This window comes from Heloderma suspectum, chromosome 4 (genome assembly GCF_057233095.1).
Source record: "Heloderma suspectum isolate Gila_16-S chromosome 4, 16-S_ref, whole genome shotgun sequence".
NCBI classification, from domain to species: Eukaryota; Metazoa; Chordata; class Lepidosauria; order Squamata; family Helodermatidae; genus Heloderma; species Heloderma suspectum.
The window spans coordinates 168,708,732-168,731,088 of NC_139461.1; the positions used below are offsets into that span (position 1 = coordinate 168,708,732).

General features: G+C 44.9%; 1 protein-coding gene across 1 annotated transcript in view; it reads left to right on the top strand.

Annotated features, from left to right (window-relative positions):
- The window catches only part of PAPPA2 (pappalysin 2), a 198,917-nt gene that overhangs the window by 11,872 nt on the left and 164,688 nt on the right, over positions 1-22,357 (top strand). The window contains exon 2 of the mRNA XM_084851216.1: positions 5,758-6,817. Within this exon, the coding sequence (XP_084707342.1) occupies positions 5,758-6,817 (1,060 nt within the window). The remainder of the gene's footprint in view (positions 1-5,757; positions 6,818-22,357) is intronic.

Here is a 22,357-nt window from a genome sequence, read left to right on the forward strand (position 1 = left end):
GATACTAGAAAAGCAAGAGAACCAATACTGTAGGAAGTGGGGAAAAGGGTTGACGAAGAAGGTACAGGATGTGGGCAGTACCTGTGGTCTGCAGAGGTGCCTTTCTGTACACCATTCCCCTGGGAAGAGATTAGATTCTAAGCTTTTTATCTGTGGGCCAAAGCGTTTTAAGGTTTAGAACACAGCAGTATGCAAGCTTGACTGATCCCTCTGGAGACCATTTCCCCCAAATCTTTCAGACAGAGTTTTCAAAATCACTTTATGCTTATGCATTCAGCACAGTAGAGAGCTTTACTACCGAAAGATTTATAAACCAAAGGCTCCTCTAAAGGGGAAGATCTTTGCTCTTCAATGAAAACTTGTCTGTTCTAGCTAGGCAGTTTCTTGGGTAAGAATTCCAAATAGAGGGTGCCACCACAGGGAAGGCCTAAGATCTTGCTGCTCCTTGCCTGTACCTCCATTAAGGGGGAAACCATCAGCAGGGTCTCTTCTGAAGGTCTTAGAGCAGGAATCTGGCTTACAACCTCTCCTCTGCAGCCCCCTCCCCCACTTCAGTGACCTGCTGGTGGAGGAACTATCACTCTGTTCCTGTGTTTCCATGCTGGGTGCTGAGAAAAGGAAGCCTTTTCTCAGAGCCCAGTATGGAAGCCAAACAAGCTGCTGATGGAGGAAGAGATCACTCTGTTCCTCCATTGACAGTCTGCTGTGTTTCCATGCTGCATGCTGAGAAAAAGAAGCATGGAAGGAAAGTGATCTGCTAGTGGAGGAACATACTGCTCCATTCCTGCCCTGGCAGCCCATTGCCTTTCTGTTTCCCCTGCCCAGCACAGAAGGAAATTTGAATGGAAAGCAACTGTGTGAATGGAGGAAGTAAAGTGTGTGAATGGGTGTTAAAGAGAGGGGCAGGAGGGGAGTGGGGAGACAAGGGGGTTGCAGAGAGAGAAAGGGGGTGAATGTGAATGGGGAGTATGTGGATGGAAGGAAAGGGTGTAAGTGTGTATGAAAGAAAAGGGTAGGGGAGAAAAAAAGAGGGTTGTCAAGAAGTGGGGGGAAGGTGTGGCACAGAGAGAATGAGGAAAGGGATGTTTTGCCCAATTTTGGCTTTCACCCCACTGCTGGTATGTGGCCCCCCACCTACTTTTTGCTGAAGGAGTTAAAAAAAAGAAGAAGTTCTCCACCCTTGTCTTGGAGCATGGAGGGGAATATGTGATAGGAGGCATTATTTCAGACATTCTGGCCCCAGACCACTCAGGGCTTTAAAGGTTAAAGCCTAGCACTTAGAATTGTGCCGAGGAACCTGCAGGTAAGCAGTGCAAGACGCTATGAAACTGGCATCATCTGCTCCCTGTGAGCAGCTGCACCAGTCAACAGCCTCACAGCTGCATTTTTCACCAGTTGCCATTGGTGAACACTTTTCAGTGGCATGTAGAGTGCATTATACTAATCTAATCTAGAGTTCACCTTCTCTTGGCTTTTAAGGGTAGCAGCATCACAGGTGAAGCTGGAATCTTGGTCAGCCTCTAGTTTCCTAGAGGGACCACTTTGATAATGGAATCAAGCCTCTAAAACCGCCTTCCTCCTAGCCTGCTGGTGGTGTCCTGATGCAACAGATGCCACCTTCCCCTGCACAATTCTTTTACGAAGAGGGAAGGGGCAAATGGTGCCCCTCAAATGGGCTGGATTTGGCTTTGGGGCCTCCAGTTGCTGGTCTGTTCTGCTAGAACCCAGGTCTCTGTTCCAGCTGCCCTTGCATCAAGACCCCCTTGGTGCTTGCTCCCTCTTCCTCCACTTTCTGTTTACCTGTTCCTATGTCGATAGCTGCTCATGCTGTCTTCCTGACTATGGGAACTGCTTGCTCATTAGGACTGTTGCTGGAGTGGAACTCTCCGATCCCAGCTTCAGACACATTCCTGGGCACGTTCCCAGTTGCTGGCTAAGCTTCTGACACAGGGGCCCGAAAAAGGTTCTCAGCTTTTCCAGAGCAGTAGTCATTGTGCCTCTTGCCAGGCGAAGTTGAGCACAGCAGTGGGCAAGCGTGAAGATCCGGAGCAACATCAAGGGGATGGATCACGTTGGTCAGTGCCAGATGTGACTTCAGATGTGAAGGCTCTTTGGTAACAATGCCGAGATGTTTGCAGGCATTTGTTGATGAGGTTTAATGTGCAAAAACCTGTGCTCTCACTCTGGATACTGAGGAGCATGTGGTGAGAGAGGGAAAAGATACATTCTCATGTTTGGTAGGTAACTCATCCCCATGAGAGATTTTTTGGGGTGTGAGCAGAACTTGACAAGGCTGTGTTAAAAGAAGTTATGAAAAGGGATGCCTTTAGAATAACGGTAACAGAGTTGTCAACTGGTGCTTCCAGTTCAGAATGGGTTGCTGCTGTGGAATAATGAGAACCTGAGCGCCCTCTGTTTTATTAAAGCAAGATTCTGAATTCATGATTACACAGAAAACTCTGAAGCTACTTGAACTTTTTCTGCTAAAAGCTTAGAAACTGTGTCAAAAACTACATGAGTTTTCTAGTAGGAATAGACTGATATTCCATGCTCTCAAATGCCTTCAGATCTTCCTCTTGCTTCCTAATCCCTTGTGCCCATGTCTTCACATGCCTGTTGCAGCAGCAATAAACCCTCATGATTCAGGAAAAGCAAGTAGGAATGAAAAAATTCAAAATTCTCCAGAGAAAATAAACCAATTTGTGCAATTATACAGTCTCCTAAATCTGCTCATTTGGGGAGGGGGGTAATTAATAACCCCCACCTGTGTCCATGGAGTTTTATAAGTAAAAATAATGTATCCCTGCTTCAAGGATTTTATAATCAACATTCAATTCCAATCTCAGAAGAACTGGGGGCCACAGTTTCACTCGCCACATCCACTGTGGTAAGTGTCCCTTCCCCCAGTGAGTGTGACAAGTTCTGGCCCTCCTCCTGACCTTGGAGCTGGGGAGCAGACAGGGCATCACTCCAAGTGCATCAGAAATGCAACACAGCAAAGGCAAGGTTTAACTCTCCTCTCAAGCTTGGAGCTGGAAAGACGGTGTGGGATCGTTCCTGCAGTTGAACTCTCCGTCTGAGGTGCTCAAAATGCTCTGGAAGCACAGCACAGCTGTGTGGTGATGACCCTCCCTGGTCCCCTCTCCAGCTGTAAACTTGAGGCTGGGGCTTGCCGTTTTCACAGTGAGCTTCTAAGGTGCCTTGAGCACTTGGAACTGAAGAGGAGAGCAGAAATGGTTGTCTCCCATCTTGCACTGTGTTTTGGAGGTACAGGCAGATACAAGACCCTGTTCCTTGAGGGAGGGGGAGGGTCCAGGCAACCAGACATCTTTGGTTGGCTACCAAGGCCAGACAAGATTTATGGACCCCTGGATGGTTTTTCCTATCACTGAGTTCCAGATGTTCTGACAAGAGTGATTGCTGTCCAAGGATGGAACTGGCCTCTTAGTTTATTACTATTTGGTTAATAGGGAAATGAGGGTGGTGTGGGCACATTCTGGAAACTTCAGACCTCTATTCTTGCTTCCTTTACTTATGAAGTTTATTGAGGACCTGCCTTGGTAATGTTGCTTCTGGAGTTTTATTACTGCATGCATTTAAAATTTGTAACCTCTAATTTTGAAGACTTGGGATGGATAACAATATTCATGAAAATATTTCCCAACTTCTTGAAAAAAATACATTAGAATGTATGGCTAAAATGTTCCCTTACTTATTGGTGGTCACAACTGAAAAGATAAGAGCTCTATAAGTGTCAAGGCCAGACTGTATACAAATCTTGATGTGGTGGATATGTTCTCCAGCTCTGGTCGCTGAGCAGAAGGTTCTGCTCTGTTGATTAGGCAAAAACTTAAGGCCTTATATTAATCTTAGGCTTGGCCAATCTAGAGGCCCCATATTGCTCACCAAGCACAGTGGGCAATGTTGCATATTCTCATTTCCTCCTTTCTGGGGCGAGAGAACATGTAGATCTTCTGGTAAGTGTAGTAGCCTATGTTCCAGTCTCAGGCCTCAAGGTTTCCAGTTCAAGCCCCAGAATCTCTGGCAAGAAGAAGGAAATTTCAGAACTGGCAAGGAGCCCCTGAGAAGGCATTTCTACAGCTCTGCACATTTAGTAACACATCCAGCACCTTAAGGTCATCAAATTTCATTTAAATAAAAGAGCGTATTTCTAAGCTTCCCAGTTAAGGAAGTGAACACTTGGAAATCGCTCCATATTTTAATTTCCATCACCTCTTTCTTACTATGTAAAATAATAATAATTATTAATAAATATATTGAAACTTAGATAATGGCAGCAGAATACATTATGCAAAATGCACACAAATACTTACTCTGCAGAATATGTGTGGCCCAGTTGCAGAATTGGGAGAAGGATGGACCATTGCTCCAGAATGCATCCTGTTCTTCCAGGAAGCAGCTTGATAAAATACTTGTTCTGCTGAAGAGGCAAGAAATAAGGCTGTTGAAGGAAATACAGACAAGACAGACCAGGAGTGGCCAATCTGAGCTGTCTGCTGTGCTGCTCCTCTGAGGGCTTAGTTGCTCAGTCAGCACCAAGTCTCTGGATAGCTCCACTGGTAGGGAGCAAGGCTGGATACAAAGCTGAACAATGAAGGTTCTGAAGGATTCCTGATGCAGAGTGACGTCCTGGTTCCCTGACAGAAGACTACAGGCTGCCCTAGTGAGTAGCTTGGGAAAGGCATGGCGTTTGTCAGAGGGCCCAGTCCAGTAAGAACTTCAGCACATGTCTAGGTTAGTAATTACCAAATTGTGGCCTGGAAGAATTAGATAAAATAATTATGGTAAAAGGCTCTTAGGAAACCACTTACCCACAAAAGAGGCTGTCTGTTGCATCTCAGCATGAATCACTGTTCTGGCCTTGCCTCCTTCCAGTCTGTCTCCACTGAGATGGTGGCTGAATCTGCAGTCTCTTTACACTGGAGTCCAAGTGGATCAGTGAGTTATTCCTGATACAAAAGAATTGCTGACACTCTGTGAAGGCTGTCGGCTGCCTTTCTGCGTGAGTCACTGTTCTGGATGTGTCTCTTTTCAATCAGGAGCATGCTCAGAACAGTGGCTCACACAAACTCAGCGGGGGGGGGGCTTGGAGGGCAGATGGACTTTCATGATATAAACTTTGGAATAGAAATGCTTTCGAGTATAAAATTGGAATTTACCTCCAATTTTAATTAAGACTAAGTGGGCCTCAGCTATATCTGAAGTCTGGAGAAATCTGGGCTAAAGATTGCATCTAACTTTGTGGAGCACCCATAACACTAAAAGCAGGCCCTGTTGCAATGTCATGAGGAAAAACAAGTATGTCATGGCAATTTGAGGGGCAATCTGTGAGGGCACTTTTCTGTTGTTTATTGTTTAAATAACACTTGTACTATACAAAATGCAATTTACAATCTATCTCCTGCTGCCAAACAGGAAACCTGTAGTGAAAAATTCTGTACTGGTTGTAGAACTAGTATAACAAAGGCTTCTTGACATTCTCACAAAACTACACTTCCCAGGGCTTTTTGAAGAAAGCCCTGAAAGCAAATTGTGCTAAATATCTAGTCTGTCTGTCTGTCTGTCTGTCTGTCCGTCCGTCCGTCCGTCCGTCCGTCCGTCCGTCCATCCATCCATCCATCCATCCAGTGTTATATTGGGTTCACTTCTGCTCCAGAGCCGAGAGATAGTGTGGCCTTTGTATGAGCATTCCTACATTGCAATTTTCTTTTCTTTCTCTGTTTCTTCCCCATTCAGGTGTGTTTGACAATTGCTCCCACATTGCCAGTGACAAGGGGTGGACTCTGGGCATCCGTTCACAGGAAAACCCTGGGAGAAAGAATGCCCGCTTCTTCTTCTCACTCCGGACGGACCGCATCAAGAGATCCTCCACCATTTTGGCATACCACCGTTACCAGCTCCATACATGGGCTCATGTGGCTGCCACTTATAATGGGCAGCAGATGCTGCTGTACCTGAATGGGGAGCGGGTGGCACGCAGTTCCCAGCAATTTGGTGCCCTTCACAGCCCCTTCATGGCTACTTGTCGCACCCTGATCCTGGGAGGCGACAACTTGTATGGGCACAACTTCCGTGGCCACCTGGCGCTGCTCGCCCTTTGGAGTGTTGCTTTGCCCCAGGAGAAGCTCCAGAGGGCCTTCTTGAGGAAGATTGAAGACAGAGAAGCCGCCATGTTGCTCAATGCACGGTTCAGCCGCTTGGACCAGCAGTGGGTGGCAATCAAGGATGGGACTTACCCACTGATGGAGTCCTTTCATGCATCAGAGCCTCACATTCTGTCACCACTTGTGCCTCCGCTTTGTGGGCAGACTGTCTGTGACAATGTGGAGTTGATCTCCCGCTACAATAGCCATTGGCCACTGCGGAATGAGAAAGTGGTGCGCTACCGTGTTGTCAACATCTATGATGATGATGGACTCCATCCAACTGTCAGCCAGGAGCAGATTGCCCACCAGCACCGGGCGCTGAGCGAGGCGTTTGGCCACTACAACATCACTTGGCAACTGAGCATTCATACGGTGTACAGTTCCTTGCTCCGCTACCGTGTGGTCCTGATGAACTGTGAGCCCAGCAAGATTGGCAATGAATTCTGCAACCCCGAATGCAAGCACCCACTGACTGGTTATGATGGGGGTGACTGCCGTTGGCTGGGGCGCTGCTATGCCAGGGAGCGTCGGGATGGTGTTTGCAACATGGAATGCAACAATATGCTCCACAATTTTGATGATGGAGACTGTTGCAATCCCAGAGTGACCAATGTAAGGAAGACTTGCTTTGACCCAGATTCTCCACAACGGTAAGTGAGAATGGACAAGGGTGCGTGTGTGTCCATGTGTGTGTGTGTCCTGGGATACTGTCTGGGTGCTCCTAGGCTCCCAGAGGCCTCTGTCTTTATCAGTAGAATCCCCTGTTATTAAGCAGCTATAATCTGCTCTGTTGTTGTTGTTGATTATTATTATTATTATTATTAATATTAATATTTTGATAAACACTTATAAAGCACCTCAGATTTTCTTAAGTGCTGTACACGTGTTGAAAGACAAGGCAATCCCAATTTACAGGCTTACAGTTTAATAGACGTGATGCAAATGGGAAAAGGCGTGGAAGTGACCGGAAGTGTAACCAGTTTTTTCCAGTTCAACTATATTTCTACATACACCTCTCCCACAATAGTCCATAGTCCTGACCTCAGTGACTCTGTTATCCAGTGTCACTCTATGACTCAATCTGGCCAGGATTCTTTGTGCATGCTGCCCAATCATTCCCATTGCAAGTGGGAGTGGCTAAATAAACCATGGACCTTCTGGCTGTGCTTTGTTTATCGTTATCGAACCAGGAACTTTGGCTTGTCTCTCCCGTGACAAGAGTCATAAGTCGTGGTTTGTTGTTGGCTTATGACTTTGGCTTGTTGAGGGTTCATACATCACAGTGACCAAACCACTGTCCATAGTTTGTTTAGTTGCTCCCACCTGCAGCAGGAGCGATCAAGAAGTGTACGTGAGATGCTGCTCATAAATGATATAAGCCAGGGTTCCCTATCATTATATCTGAACTGGGCCATATAATTCTGCTTCTTGAGGGCATTTCACCTTTGAATGACTTCTAGCTGGGCCTGTTCATTTACCACAGTAACACAGATGCACAGAAGTCATGCAGAATCTGGTAGCCAATGGAGAATTTAGCTTCCTGAGAATTTCAGCTGTCTTTAAAAAATAAAAGAAAGGCTTCCTAAATCAAGGTCTCTAGCTGCTGGATTATGTTATATTATAGTACACAACATGTATGTATTTCATAGAATTCTATGCCACCTTTCTTCAAGCAAGATTATTTAAGAGATCTCTGCCAAGTGGGATGAATGTTGTACTATTGTTGTAGCCTGGTCATCATTTCTACGTGGCTGTATCCCACACCGAAGCAGTAATATATGTAGGAATTATCTGGGATTAGTGGATGTTAATAGTATTGCCATGCCGGTGGCAGCCATTTCATCCATCTGATACTAGCACAGAATGGGGCCAAAAGTGGCAACGGTGCTGTAATGATAACACAGGAGTTTGCTCTTACTGAGTCCACCAATCAGAAACACACTGCTGTTCACATGGCAAACAAAGACCTGTGTGTATCACTAGTTGCCTAGCAACCACCAACTCATTTACTTTCCCCATAGAAACAGGCCTAAGAAAGGGCAGGGGTTGGAAGCCTGCCACTAATCCTTGCTGCTGTTCTCCCTACTGCCAGCTCCCATTTCCACACACGGATGTGTCTAGAAGCAAAAGCCACACATTCTCAAAGCAGTGACCACTCCCTGATTCACATGAGACCTATTCAGCACGAAGGATGGCATTAGGAGTCAGGGAAAATCCTCTTTCTTTTCCCAGAGATTGTGCTCCTCTTCTTGGACATTAAACTCCTTTGTTCCTCACATCACGTGTTGTTTCTCTGGGGCCTAGAAGAGTGAAGACGTACATACATTTTAAGTGCAGTGGAAGTGGTTTGAACACACATTCTCTTCCATTAAAACAATGTTTTAGAACACAGTGAACGTGGATTGAGTCCTCCGTACTTGAGAATGTTATATTTCTGTTCTCCAGAATAGTAAGCCTTACTCTGGAAACATCTTGTGAAACAACTAATACTCTCTCTTGCCTTTTCTTGGCCCTTTGTTTAAAAACCCTGTGTGTAAGGGTGTGTGTAGGTGAGGTGGGGGGGCAGGATTGGCTCCCCCTTCCTTTGGAACGCACCTATACGCACACATCCCTATGTGCTTCACACACCTGGCAGAGTGGGCTGTAGTCCATCAAACCTTAGGCCACAATACAGGTTTAGTCTTTGAAGTGGCACAGGACTCTTTGGCCCTATCAACCCTACAAATATTGAACAGTTTTATGCCACTGAAATGCTCCATCGATATTGGGAAGTTTGGCAAGGGTGTTGAAAATTCAGGGTTGGAGATCCCTAGGCCCTCTTCACAAAAATACAATTCCCATGAGAAGTGGGAATAATTGGAGGGGCCGTAACTCCAGTGGCGGTCCACATTCTTTGTATGCAGAAGGTCCCAGGTTCAAACTCTTGCTTCTGCAGGGGAAAGACTCCTGCCTGAAACCCTGGAGAGCTGCTGCAGTGTCGATGATATTGGGCTAGATGGACCCAGGGTCTGACTCAGTAGAAGGCAGCTTCTGCTGTTCCACTGTTAAATCAGTTTTAAATCTGTAGTGTGGATGTTCCCCATGTTGTTCGTTGACCCAGCCAGTGAATGTGGAGACTCTTGGAGATGCTTAGTTCAAGGTGTGCATGTGAGCACTTTGTCCTTTCTGACTGTGTCTCTCCTGCAGATTGACAGAGCAAGCTCCTCTCCAGAGTTGCTGATATTGCCCCCTGCCCTGGGGCCCACTAGTATCCAAAAATAAATGCGAGTGTCAGCAAAGGAGTTTTTGGGTTTCCTTCAGGTCCAGTAGAAAGCCTTTCCAGAATAATTTAGCTAGCGTTTTAGTTGGCAAGTTCCATTGAAACTGTTAGTGTTGTCAAACGAATATATTGTTTTCAGTTTTCTTTGGCTCTGCCAAGGCCATTATTTTAGGAAATAGGAATTGTTCCTATTCCGAGTGAGAGGCAGACAGGAGGCCATGGAGCCCGGAGGCTCCATAGCCCTGCAGTCCAAACAAGCCTGAAAGAGGCCATGGGAGGGAGAGTTCCAAAAGTCAGGGACCCTCCGCTGCCAAGGGCAACACTGCGGGGAGAGAAGTAGGGTTGGATTTATTTTATTTTTTTAAAATTCTTTGGTGCAGAGTTTAAAATGTGATCCTTACATTACAAATCTTCCCCAATAAATTATTTGAGTGACTTTTTATATTCCAGAGAAAAAGAGACCCTTTTAGAATACTACCTGGAACTCCAAGTGTCTTGGATCTAAATATAGATTTGGGGTTTGTATTTTTAAACAAAAAGAAAAGAAAAGGAGGGAAGAGCTTTTATTGCCAGAGTTATCAGAATTGCAAATAATTCTTTAACAAAGAGTTGTTTATTAATAAATGCACCTAGATCTTGTACTGGATCTGTTGCGCTAAGCACCATATTAAAGGATGTGGAAATGTTACTTTCCCCTTCTCACTGCTGGAACAAAAACCAGGCATTTCTGGATATATGATTTGCAAATATTTGCAGTAAACCAGTTAAGGTTGAAGATTGTTAAGTTCTCAAGGTTATAGTGAAGTTCTCCGAAGATCCAGTGTGGATATACCTACCCCTGTAGCCCTTTGGTCTCACCTGACAAGATAGGGCTATAAAAATATCTTCCAGTTCAGGCTCGGGCTTTGTCTGGACAACAGTCAGCTTTGACAAAGGAACATAGGAAGCTGCCTTATATTGTGTCAGACCATTGGTCCATCTAGCACAGCACTGTTGATACTGCCTTGCAGTGGCTCTCAAGGGATTCAGGCAGGTTTCTTTCCTAGCCCTACCTGGAGATGCTGGGGATCAAACCTGGGACCTTCTGAATGCAAAGCAGGGGCTCTGCCACTGAGCTGTGGTCCCTCCCATGTCAGTCATGGAGCTATACGTACCTGCCAGCTAGATTCCTTTAGAATTCATGCCTCCTGTTTGCTGTTCCTCATCAAATTTGAACGCATGTTTTGGGAGGCTGTGTCGCAATTAGCATTTTATGCCTCTCAGCAGGTTTCCTAATTTGAGATATTCTGGCTTAATTTTGCTAAGTTTTTAAAAAGAAAAATCCCTCCCCACCACACCAAAGCACGCTTTGGACCATGCTTATAAATAAATAAGTAAATAGTCCTCACGTCTTCAGATACTGCTTCTGCACATCTGTGCAGTTAGGCATTTATGCTCACTCTGAGTAATTGCTGCTAGAGACTGCACTAGGGATGCAAGCTTCAGTCAGCATTAGTGCTCTTGCCTTACAAATATTTGGTAGCTAGTACATGTATCAAGATTGAATGCTTTCTCTCTCATGCTTGTACCTTAGTCCAGCTAAGGAGAGCCAAACACATATGCAGTCTTCCATCTGTGTATCATTTACTGAATTGGCAGCCATGGTCATAAATCAGATCTACATCCAAATGCATATCTAAATGCATCTCACCAGTTGCTGGGGAACATGAGTGGGAGGGTGGTGTTGCGCTCGTGTCCTGCTTGTGGGTTCCTGGTCGACAGCTGGCTGGCCACTGTGCAAACAGAATGCTGGACTAGATGGACCCTTGGTCTGATCCAGCAGGGCTCTTCTTATGTTCTTATGCACTGCTTTGCTTGAGTGGAATTTGCACTCTTACATGCATTTGAATGCATAACTCCATCCACATTCTTGTGCAACTAGTTGTATGTTAACACCTTGTTTATGTGCTATAAGGGTTGGTTTGGGGCATTAAACTCCTGATAAGTAAATTTATTTGAGATTAGGCAAGACTATTGATTGCTTAGATTAGCATATTTGTCCCTTGTGATGCTGCTTGTTTCTTACTGTTTCTCTACTGATCTTTGCCTTTATGGACTGCGGACAAACAAGGAGCAGTGCATGATCATGTCTGCAGTCCGTAAAGGCAATGCTCAGTAGAGAAACAGCAAGAACAGTATGAGAAACAGTGTGAGAGCTACAAGGAAAAACATGTTCTTTAACCCCCGCGCCCAACCTCACGTTGTGACAGTATTTGCCAGAGTGCTCATTAAAGGCTGCATTCTAAGCTTCATAGGCTGGTTGTGGTCTTCTTAGACCTCCTTGCTTAGGGAGGCTTGGGCAGTTGGGGAAGGTACTGGGATTAGTAAAGAATGAAAGATGGGAAGGGGGAAAGATAGACAGGAAAAGCAGACAAAACAATGAAGAAAGAGAAGAGCTTCTGAAGATACTGAAGTTCTCTGAAGCATGATTGCTTTACTTTAAGCTCCATGTCAAACAGTAAGTAAAAAGCAGCGTTACATTTGTGTTATGTGTTCACAACTGTGTTTCTTCTTATGTTAAACAATTCAGCTCACCACCACTTAATTATAATTGTGGAAAATGTCAAAAATTAAAAACATGGCTTTTATTTATTTGATTTATCATAGGCGATACTTGAAATCGTGTATGAATCATTTTATTTTTTCCCTTTGATATGGACCAGATAACCAAGGGCCGATCTACATTGCGCCCGCCATCGCAATGAATTTGGTGTCCCATCAGGTTAAACGCTCTCGCATTAAAACATGGTTATTCACACTCACCTATTTTCCCCATTGCAGTGCTTCATCGAATACGTGAGCTCGGTTCACACTCGAGCGCTGTGCTGTTTTCCTGCTGTTTTCCTGCGTGTGCTTGTCTGATCTCGGATCTTAAGCAGGGTCGGCCCCGGTCAGTAGTTGGATGGGCGACCGCCTGGGAATCAGGCTTCCTGCACTGAGCAGGGGGTTGTTCTATCCCTTCAAATGAGATTAAGTTTTACCTCCTCCTATCCCCCGCTCTGGATGTTTTTGTTTAAATTAAGGCGTTATCCTTGCAGAATCGGGGCTTCTCCGCGATGTTCTTTTTTTCTAATTGAGGCATGATCTTCCAAGCTTCGAATTTGTGAAGCTTCACAACTTCAAATCTTCGAAGATCATGCCTGAATTAGAAAAAAAAACATTGCGGAGAAGCCCCGATTCTGCAAGGATAATGCCTTAACTAAAAAACACACATCTGGAGCGGAGGATAGGAGGGGGTAAAATATAATCTCATTTGAAGGGATAGAACAACCCCCTGCTCAGTGCAGGAAGCCTGATTCCCAGGCAGCCGCCCATCCAACTACTGACCCGGGGCCGACCCCGCTTAGCTTCCGAGATCAGACAAGCGCGCGCACATCCAGCCCTTTGCTTGTTGCTGAGGAAACGGGGGCTGCTGAGGAAGCTATGCAATCAGTAGCCAGAAGAAGACATGGGGCCGTCGAGAGCTGTGAGTGGACAGGAGGGAAATACAAACACTGCCGTATATGGACAGGCGGGGAGGGGACTACGACCATATATGGTAGCGAAGGTGGAAAATCAGAGCACATTAAGGGGAATTACCGGGATATTAGGGTATTGAAAGCGGGAGCACGGAAGTGGGAAATTCCGGTTCCAGTTCGAGGCGGGAACTGCGTAGTGCGAAAGGTGCTCGGTGAAACCTCATTGGAAGCGAAAAAAGGCAGTAAGTGTAGATCCAGCCCAAGACTGAGAGAGCACAATACTGACAGGACTAAAACATAGAATCTCCCTGAAACAAACCTGTTAGATTCAGTGGTAGGCTATGCAAGAACTGTGGATAAGCTCTATAGGCAACCTTATGAATGGGCTTCAGCTTGTGAATGGGAAATGAGAAAGGGAGTGTAGGAGATTTCCCTTGTCACTACCCTTATAAGGAATTGTTTATGTAACTGCTGAGCTATCCTAAATAAAACAATAACAATAACAACAACAACAACAACATTGTATTGCTGCCAGTGTGTTGTAGTGGTTAGAATGTGGGACTGGGACTCAGGAGATCTGGGTTTTAGTCCTCACTGAGCTGTGAAGTTCACTGGTTGACTTTGGGCCAGTCACTGATTCTCAGCCTAACCTACCTCACAGGGTTGTTGTGAGGATAAAAATGGAGAGGTGGAGGACTATGTAAGCCACCTTGGGCTCCTTGCTAGAGGAAAAATGGTGTGATATAAACGTAACAAACAAACAAACATCCTCTGATGAAGAAAGGCAAACTGTGCAGGTGGGTTCACATGGTACTTTTTCATTTTCAAAGTGCTTTATAATCTGGATTAATTTCATCCTCACAATATTTATCTGAAAGAGGTCACCGTTACTCTCTCAGAGGGGGAGCTGAATCTGAGAGAGAGAGGGGGGGCCATTTGCCCAAGACCCACCCACTTAATGACCCTGTGAAGGTTTGAGGCCTACAGAGGCAAGGAAAAGAAAAAGGTCAGGCCTAGAGGCCTGGGTTTTTTTTGTTGGGAGGGGGCATCCCTCAGAGGAGTAGTTTCATTTCCTCAGTTAAGTTTCATTTCTTCAGGTTTGAAACAGTACTTTTGGTTTTGAGAGAGGATGGTATAAAAAGAGTGAGAGAGCTGGTAAGAGTCAGAGTTGGGGAGACCAGAGCCTGAAGAAAGAGCAGAAAGAAGCAGTCTGGAGAAGTCTAAGCACAGCTAGGGTAAAGGAACTTGTGTTCTGCAACTTCTCTTAATGCCTTTTGTATTACCCAGCTCTGTTGTGTAAATACGTTTAGTTATGATGTGCCTTTTTTAATTTACCAGTAAACTGTTGTGGTTAAACCCTATGTCTAGAGTGTCAGTCACCCCACGACTACAGCCTAAACCCCACGTTACTGGAAAGGTGAAGGTAAAAGAAGGAAGGTGGGACTCTTAAGGAGGCAGGAGATCCTTAAGCAGTTGCCCAGGGGGTCTAGGTCATAAGGTGGAACCCTGACAGATCTCATGACAGAGCTTGGAATTGAACCCCAAGTCTCCCTGTGTCACTCTGCCTATAAGAATCGTTCATCTTGGTCATGCAAAAAAGAAAAGAAAAAAGATAACCAAACCCCATTCAGCTGGATGGCCTCTATGGGGAGGGTGGTGTGTTGATGGTGATGAAAAGAGAGGAAGAATGAAACTAGCCTCTTGAGTGGAAGAATGCCGCTTGCAGGTACTTTTTTTGAATGCTATTCCTATCCATGCCTTATCTCTTTAGTGCCCCTCTGGAAGGTACATACATGCAGAACCTGTGTTCCATGTTTGGTGCCCTAACACTAGGGATCTGTGGACACTTTCCCTACCCCAACTTACCTTACTGAGACTATAGTACAGTACCATTTATTTAATGGAGTGAATTCCTTATAGGGCTTACTTCTGAGCCCTATCGATTGTAAATCTTTTTTTGTTTCCCTTGAAACCCCTTGGTTGTTTTGTTGGAGCAAATATTTTGCTTTAAAATGTTGCTATAAGTAGAAGCACTGAGATGTGTGGACACCCCACAAATCATTTTGCTAAACTTTTTAAAGAAATTCTTTGGATGGTTCTCCGAAGTAGGAACTTCTGGTTTCTTTTTGGAATTTCACATTTGGCAAAACATTGTGGCGTCTCGGCTTAAAACCTAGTGTTAGTCCAAGGAATTGATAACCTGTTCCCAGTTCACTTAATCTAAACTCCAAAAACTTTGCAGGACATCTAAAGGCCACTTGGCTTTCTGGTGATGTCATCCTCTTCAGCTGTGGCAGGAAGAGGCTGGCTCCCTGCCGGTTATCCATTCAGCATCTCTCTTAGACAAGCATGTGATGTTATAATGTAAATACCAAGGGCTTTAATGCTGGAAATTCTGTGCTGTGTTTTTGGAGCGCCTGCCACTTAAAAGGATTTTTACTACCCTTTTCGATTTGTGAGCATTTATAAACTGTCTGCTGGCGAATCTGCATGCCAGACTCATGCAGCTCCTGAGCCATTAAGGTCTAGTGGGTCAATAGACTGCCATTTCAAAAATCTATTAAGTTCCATTTGCAAAGGATTACTGCTTGTGTGATTGATTCTGTCTACCAGCTACCATTAAAAAAACACCAAACAAAGCAAACCCCAAGGAGACAGCACAATGAGATGTAGACTGGACTGTCACTGGAGGAAACCTATATTGCATTATGTGGTTACAACTTGAAAGTTCTCTCTTACTCTCGCATGCAGACAAATGCATAATAATATTTTGTTTATCATATTTTATCCCACCCTTATTCCAAGAAATGCATCCTAATTTGAAGAAGTATGTAGGTCTTCCTCCACCATGAACCCCCCCCCCCATCCTCAAAACAACCTGGCAAGGTCAGTTAGAAGATGAGAGAGAGTGGCTGGCCGAAGGTCACCTGCTGTCCTTCAGAATCAAGCAGATGTTGGAACATAGGTTTCCCTGGTCCAAGTGTCTCTCTCTCTCCCCCAGGTTTCTGTCCCCATAATGCTCTCCATAATGCTTGAAACTCAGTAGAAAGCTGGGAGGAATGATCACCATAGTGATTTGTGGCAAGGAAATGTGTGTCCTTCTGTACTTGTATGTAGCGGCTTTTAGTCTCCCATTTGAGGAAGCTTAGCTAATAATTTTCTGGAACAGGGAGTCCACTAGAGCCAACTGTGCTAGAGTTGAAAAACCTAATTTAATACAACTGGCAACAGAACATTGGGCAGGTGAACTTAATCCTCATGCTTTACATGGTGTAGGAGTAAAGTATTTAAAGATGGGGTGGTATAGTGGATAGAATATTGGACTTGGGTTCAAGTCCTTGATCAGCTCTGACTGGGTGACCTTGAGCCAGTCACTGTGGCCTAGTTCTTCCTGAGGGGACAAAGCTTTGGCTGGTTTGTATCTCTTTAGACTGCAAGACTGAACACTCTTCCATACTCCTCATCAAACATTTCCTTTATGTAGAAAACTAGGTGTCAGAAGGATTTTGGCCTAGCCTTTTTTTCTGGCATGACAGTTTCCTAGGCACACGGAATTTTTTATGAGTCGATGAGCAGTCAGTCATGTGGGTCCCCACCTTCAGTATGAAGAGGGTAGTAGCACACTCACCATGGTGACTGAAAAAAGTGAAAGCCTGATGACATGCTTGCCATGTGGTGACATGCACACCAAGGCAAGCTTGAGCACTTGGTAAATAGACTGGATTCCGCTAGGTTGTTGTTGTTGTTGGAGAAAGTAAGTACATTCTTTGGATTAGCAGAGTGCACCTATTTAGGTGCTGGAAGCTTTGGCATTTTAAAGTGATGTGTAAGAGTTAAGGGCTTTGGGAGAATGAATATTTTTTCTTGCGGTCAAAGTTTCATTGGTGAAAAGAAAGATTGAAGCTCCACAATGTGAGATATTGGTGCAACACTAGTAAAGGGCACGAGTTGTCCCACGTTTTCTGCTGCTGTGTGTGAGGAATCTTTATGTTTTTCAACAGAGAACCCCACTGATTATGTATTAGTCAGCGTGCTCTTCAACATTGCATGGTGTGGACTACTGAGATTCAGGTCTTTCCACACAATCTTTTTTTTAAAAGGCTTTGTGAACCTTTTTCTTGTTTGCGGTTGGTGCCTGCACACGTTTCAGTACGAGCAACCAAAGTGCTATATATTGTACCTGGAAAAATCAGTAAACAGCCCACATGTGCGTGTTCTTTTTTTTTGCAATGTGTATTGTGCTTATGTGAACATCATCGGTAGGGAGTGGGCATGGAAAGTAATATATTTGATTTATTAATTTTATTACATTTCTATGCCACCCAATAGCGGAAGCTCCTCAGGCTCCGCTCCTGTCAGGTGGACACTGAGCCCATAGAATCCCAGAGTAGTTCTGATTCTGAGGAAGAGCAGTCGCTCCTGGGAGAGGAGCGCGCTCCTTTTTCCCAGGGCCAACAGCTGACGGAGATTCCTCCCACCAGCATTCCTAGCTTAGATAGCAGTCCTGGGAGTGACAGAGAGCGGGGAGCAGACTTGGTGGACGCGCGACACCGACGCAGAGAGCGGCACCAAATGGAGGGCGCGGAAAGGAGGCATAGTGCCCGGTTGGCACACAAACAACGGCTGCGCCCAGAGGATCCAAGGGAAAAGGGGAGGGACTCTCCCTAGCTCTTAAGTTCAGGGGTCTGCTAGTAATTCCCTTTCAAATAGGGACCAGCTGTTCCAACTTTGGGCATAGGTACTTTGCTGCTCATATCTAGTTGCTAACAGTAGAGTTGTTAAGTTGTAAAAGAGGAATAAAGCTTTGAAAAGAATCCCTTTGTCTGTGTCTGGACTTGGCTACTGGATTAGACTGAGAGAGGCCTCCAAGGAGCCCTTGACATCTCCTTACTCACGACACGTTGCATCTCTCACTTAACTACTCCGTTCCATTTTGTGAACATTTAATTTGTCTGGAGGACTCTTCTGCTCTTCCAGCCAAGCAATTTCAATATTTACTCCTGCCTTGTACCTCTTTGGCTTCTTGGTACACCTTCCCCAGTCCCCCGAATCTCTCTTCTCCATGCACTTTCTTCCTGTCAATAGTGCACCGGCCTTCTTGTTTCTAAGGCACAATGCGGATATTTGATCTTATCCTACTAGGCTTTTCCTTTCATCAACACAATGATCATGAATGGTTATGAATTGCATGGAGGAGGAAATATGGATTTGTTTTACTCTCACACAGTACTGTGACTTAGGATAGTTAATGGACAGCTCAGGAGAGAGAAAATAGTACTTCTTCACACAATGCATAATTAAATTAGGGAATTCACTAGCACAACAGGATTTGAGACTCCATTAACACGTTATGTGTTATCATGGGAAGAAAAAAAATCCACAAAACTGGTTTTCATTGGAATTTGTGATAAACCTGCATGTGTATATTTCTCTGCATGTACACACGGTGTACATGTGCTGGGGAGCCTTTTCAAGATGTCGTACCCACAGCAAATTATATGCATGTGGGAACTTCTTGTATGGCTACCCACCTGCAAGTTTCATGCATTTTCCTGCACAGAACTGCTTTCTGCATTTGACGTTTATAGTGTGTGAAGAGGATGTCAGTAAACTGCCCTCTCTGCTGAAGAGAGAACATTCACAATGTGAAGTCTGTTTACTAGGGTCAGCCAAGAAGCTCTGCATCCATTCAAACACAGGACAGGAAGTTTCTCTTGATTTTGGACATCTCCTTGCATCAGCGTCATTGCATTTCTTTGCTTTCACTTGATGTCCTCTGGCTTCTCTGTTGTCTACCACCTGCTTGTCCTTCTCTTTCTGTCCTATTACCCTTAGGCTTACTTTGCGCCACTCTTCTTCCTTGAAGGAAGTGTGGCTGGAATTCAGGGCTCTATCTCACTGTCTCCCTCCTTGGCCAGATCTGGCTCCATCCAGCCCCAAGCCAGCTATGTTGGTGTCCCTTCCTGCTGTGGCACGAGGCTTTCTCTGCAGCTCATATTGCAAAATTATAGGCCTCAGCGAGGTGCTCTTCTGACTAGATTCTGTTTTGAAAAGGCATCTCGAGCTTCAGAGAAGCTGCCAGAGACCCTTTTATGCAAAGAGGAAGTCTTCCCTTGGATCCATCCGGCCGCTCTGACCCATGCTGCAGCGGTGCCTCCAGGGCATAGTATGTCAGGAGTTGGACCTTTAGCTGTCACAGTTTACTGCCACAAGATGTGGCGAAGGCCAGTGGCTTAGATGAGTTTAAAAGAGGATTAAGGAAATTTGTGGAGGACAAGATTATCACTGGGTATTAATTACTTGCCTATTAGTGAAAAGACACCTCTAAGGGTTTAGAAGGCAGTATTTCTCAGGATGCCAGTTACTGGGAAAGACAAACAAAAGCTGGGAGGACTGTTGCTATCATGCCCTGCTTGTGGACTTCCTGGAAGTATTGGACTGACTACTTTGGGAAAGAGATGTTAAAAAACACACATATGGAAATATTAGGGAAATGACAATTTTGTCCTCAGGCCCCGTTCTAATTTTTTCTAATGGCCCACCTCACCAGTTGGTTATGGCACAGCAAGATGTTACCATCTGCACCACCACTTTGGGGGTGGGGGGACCACATGTGTACAGTGGGTGACTGATGGCAACCTTTGTATTTTCTGCACTAAGTGCAAAAATGTCTGGGGACATTCATTGCAGGCTGATCAGGATCAGCAGTAACTCTCACCACAGCCTCAGATTCAGTGATAATGTTCTTCAGTACTTGCATGCTAGATATAGCTTCCTGAATAATCATCTTATTGCTCCTTGGCCTGGACCTTGATCTCGTGCCCTGGTTTCTATCCTTAAATTCTTGGGACTAGCTTTACTCAGGCTCTTATAGGCTTCCAGCCCTACTGGCAATTGACCAAAGATCCCTATATTAATTTCCTGGAACTGGTCAGGTTTTTAGTCTTAGGGTGAAGACTAGACATGTTCAATATCAGCTGCCGATAAAAATGGCAGCCCTGTGTTGTGTTCTCCTTTCTGGGACCTATGATGTGTAAACAGACATATTTGTATTGTGATGTCATCATCTTGTGCATTTCCCAGCCCATTCCACATCAGTGGCTGGCAGGGGCAGAGAAATGACATGAGTAACTCTGTTTAAATGTTACTAGGGAAAAACTTGACACAGTGTTGTCATTTTTGGTGGCAGCCCTGAGTTAAACATGGCATCTAGTTCAGTCCTTGGGGAAATGCATGGATGTACACAGAGTGCACAGATGAATTGATCTGGAATAACTACTGCCCAGTGGTTCCTTATTTGTAATTATTACCATGTATTGGAATTCCTGCTTTGTCCATAAACATGCTTTGATATAGCGGGTGAAATGTCACTCTTTACCACAATCCATATTGTATGAAAGGGTGATAAAATGGTAAAGTAGGAAATATTTTCAAGAATGTGGGACCATAGGCATTTCAACTGGGTTCTGGTTGTCTCTTTTTTCTGTTTCTCTGCCTTTTGTTTGCTTGTTTACCATTTGTCTACCTGTGCCCTTGTTCTTCTTGCCTAATCCCACTGCTTTTGTCTGCACTCTTTCCTTTTGTATACCTGTTTTCCTCTCTGGATTAATGGACTGCCCTCTTTGGTTACAAACTCTTTTTTGGCTTATTGAGTATGACACTTCTTTGATCCTTGAACTGCTGACAACCAGATGGATCTCCTGCACCCAAGCCCAGCCTCTGACTCATGCCCATATGTGCAGCCATATACTGGCCTGGATCCTGACAGTTGGAAATTTCTATATTTGAGGAGCCCAGGAAAGCAACAATAATGGGATGGCCTGGAAGCTGGTTTTATTGGAGGGTGGGTAGAAATTAAGTCAGACTTAATAATGTTATCCAGAGATCCAAGCATCTGATGAATGTCTAATCCATCTGTTCCTCGTAAAACGATCAACGTATTGGCATGTGGAAGGGCAAGTGAGAGGATAGTGTGGCAAGACACATTAAGTTGTGATGAGCAGCAAGGGTCAAAGAACAGAAGGGTTTGCAAATCTCAACATGGGTGGAAGTGGAGAAAGTGTTTTCCTTGCAGCTAACCTGCTCATAGGTCACATGGCATGTATGTCCCAGGTACTGTACTTAGGGCCAAGTTATACATATGTGACATGAGAGATCCGTTATTAGCTCTTCCAACAGTTTTGATATCACTGAAATGTGTGTATGTTTAACTTTCCCTCCTCCTGCTCCCGTCCCCCATCATTGTTTTCCTGATCTGAATTGCCCCTCCAAAGGTGCACATCATCTGCTCTCCAGCAGTAGAGGGGTGAGACCTTTGACATCTACTTGCATCCTGCAGCTGTCTCTATTGGTTTTGTTACATGGCTGTCCATAGTAGTGGGGAAATAAGGGTGAAAAGTGTGGGCAGGGGGAGGGGAGAGAGGGAGATAAAGAGTGGGTAGAAGGTAGATTGAGATCTGTTGGTAGATCTCCAATTTGCAGGAGATCAGCAAAGGTTTGTGAATCCCAATGGTTTAACAACAAAAAGCTTTTCCCTCCTTCAAATTAGGCTGCTGAAATCAAGAAAGCTCAGGGTGTGGGGAATAGGAGTAGATTTGCATGTCAAAAGATGTGTATGCAAGCTGCAGTTCTGGTATTGAAAACAAATTCCTGGGCTGATGATCATGTGGCCCAAAGCACCATGTTCTGCAGTTCTGTGTCCACCTTCTTGAGCTGCTGTTTCGCACTTGGCTGTGGTTAGTGGACTTTGCAGTTCCAGTGAAAAACAAAATAGATCCTGTAAGCCTAAAGGTTGCTCACCCTTGCTATAGATGCACCACTGAAAAGTTAGTAGTACATAGGTTGAATCCGAAGTGCACAAGTGAAGACCTGCTGCATTTTAGCACGATGGTTTTTGAAATGTTGTTCCTGGGGGTTCCTCAAAAGCTTATTGGGGATATTCAGTGAGAAGATAAATAAAGGCAGACAAGTTCTCTGAATGACAACTTTCCCACTGCTATATATCGTCCCCTGCAATGCTCAGCCACACGAGAGTTTTAGGTATGTTTTACTAAGATGCACTATCACATTGTACTGGGCAAGACTGAAGCTCCATAATTCTGTTCAGAACTCAGTGTGAGCTGGGTCTTCTGCAACATAAGAACATATGAACATAAGAAGAGCCATGCTGGATCAGACCAAGGGTCCATCTAGTCCAGCTTTCTATTCACACTGTGGCCAACCAACTGTCAACCAGGAACCCACAAGCAGGGCATGAGCGCAACAGCACCCTCCCACCCATGTTCCCCAGCAACTGGTGTACATAGGCTCACTGCCTCTGGTACTGGAGGTAGCACATAGCCATCAAGACTAGTAGCCACTTATAGCCTTTCCCTCCAGGAATTTGTCCAACCCCTTTTTAAAGCCCTCCAAATTGGTGGCCATCACGACATCCT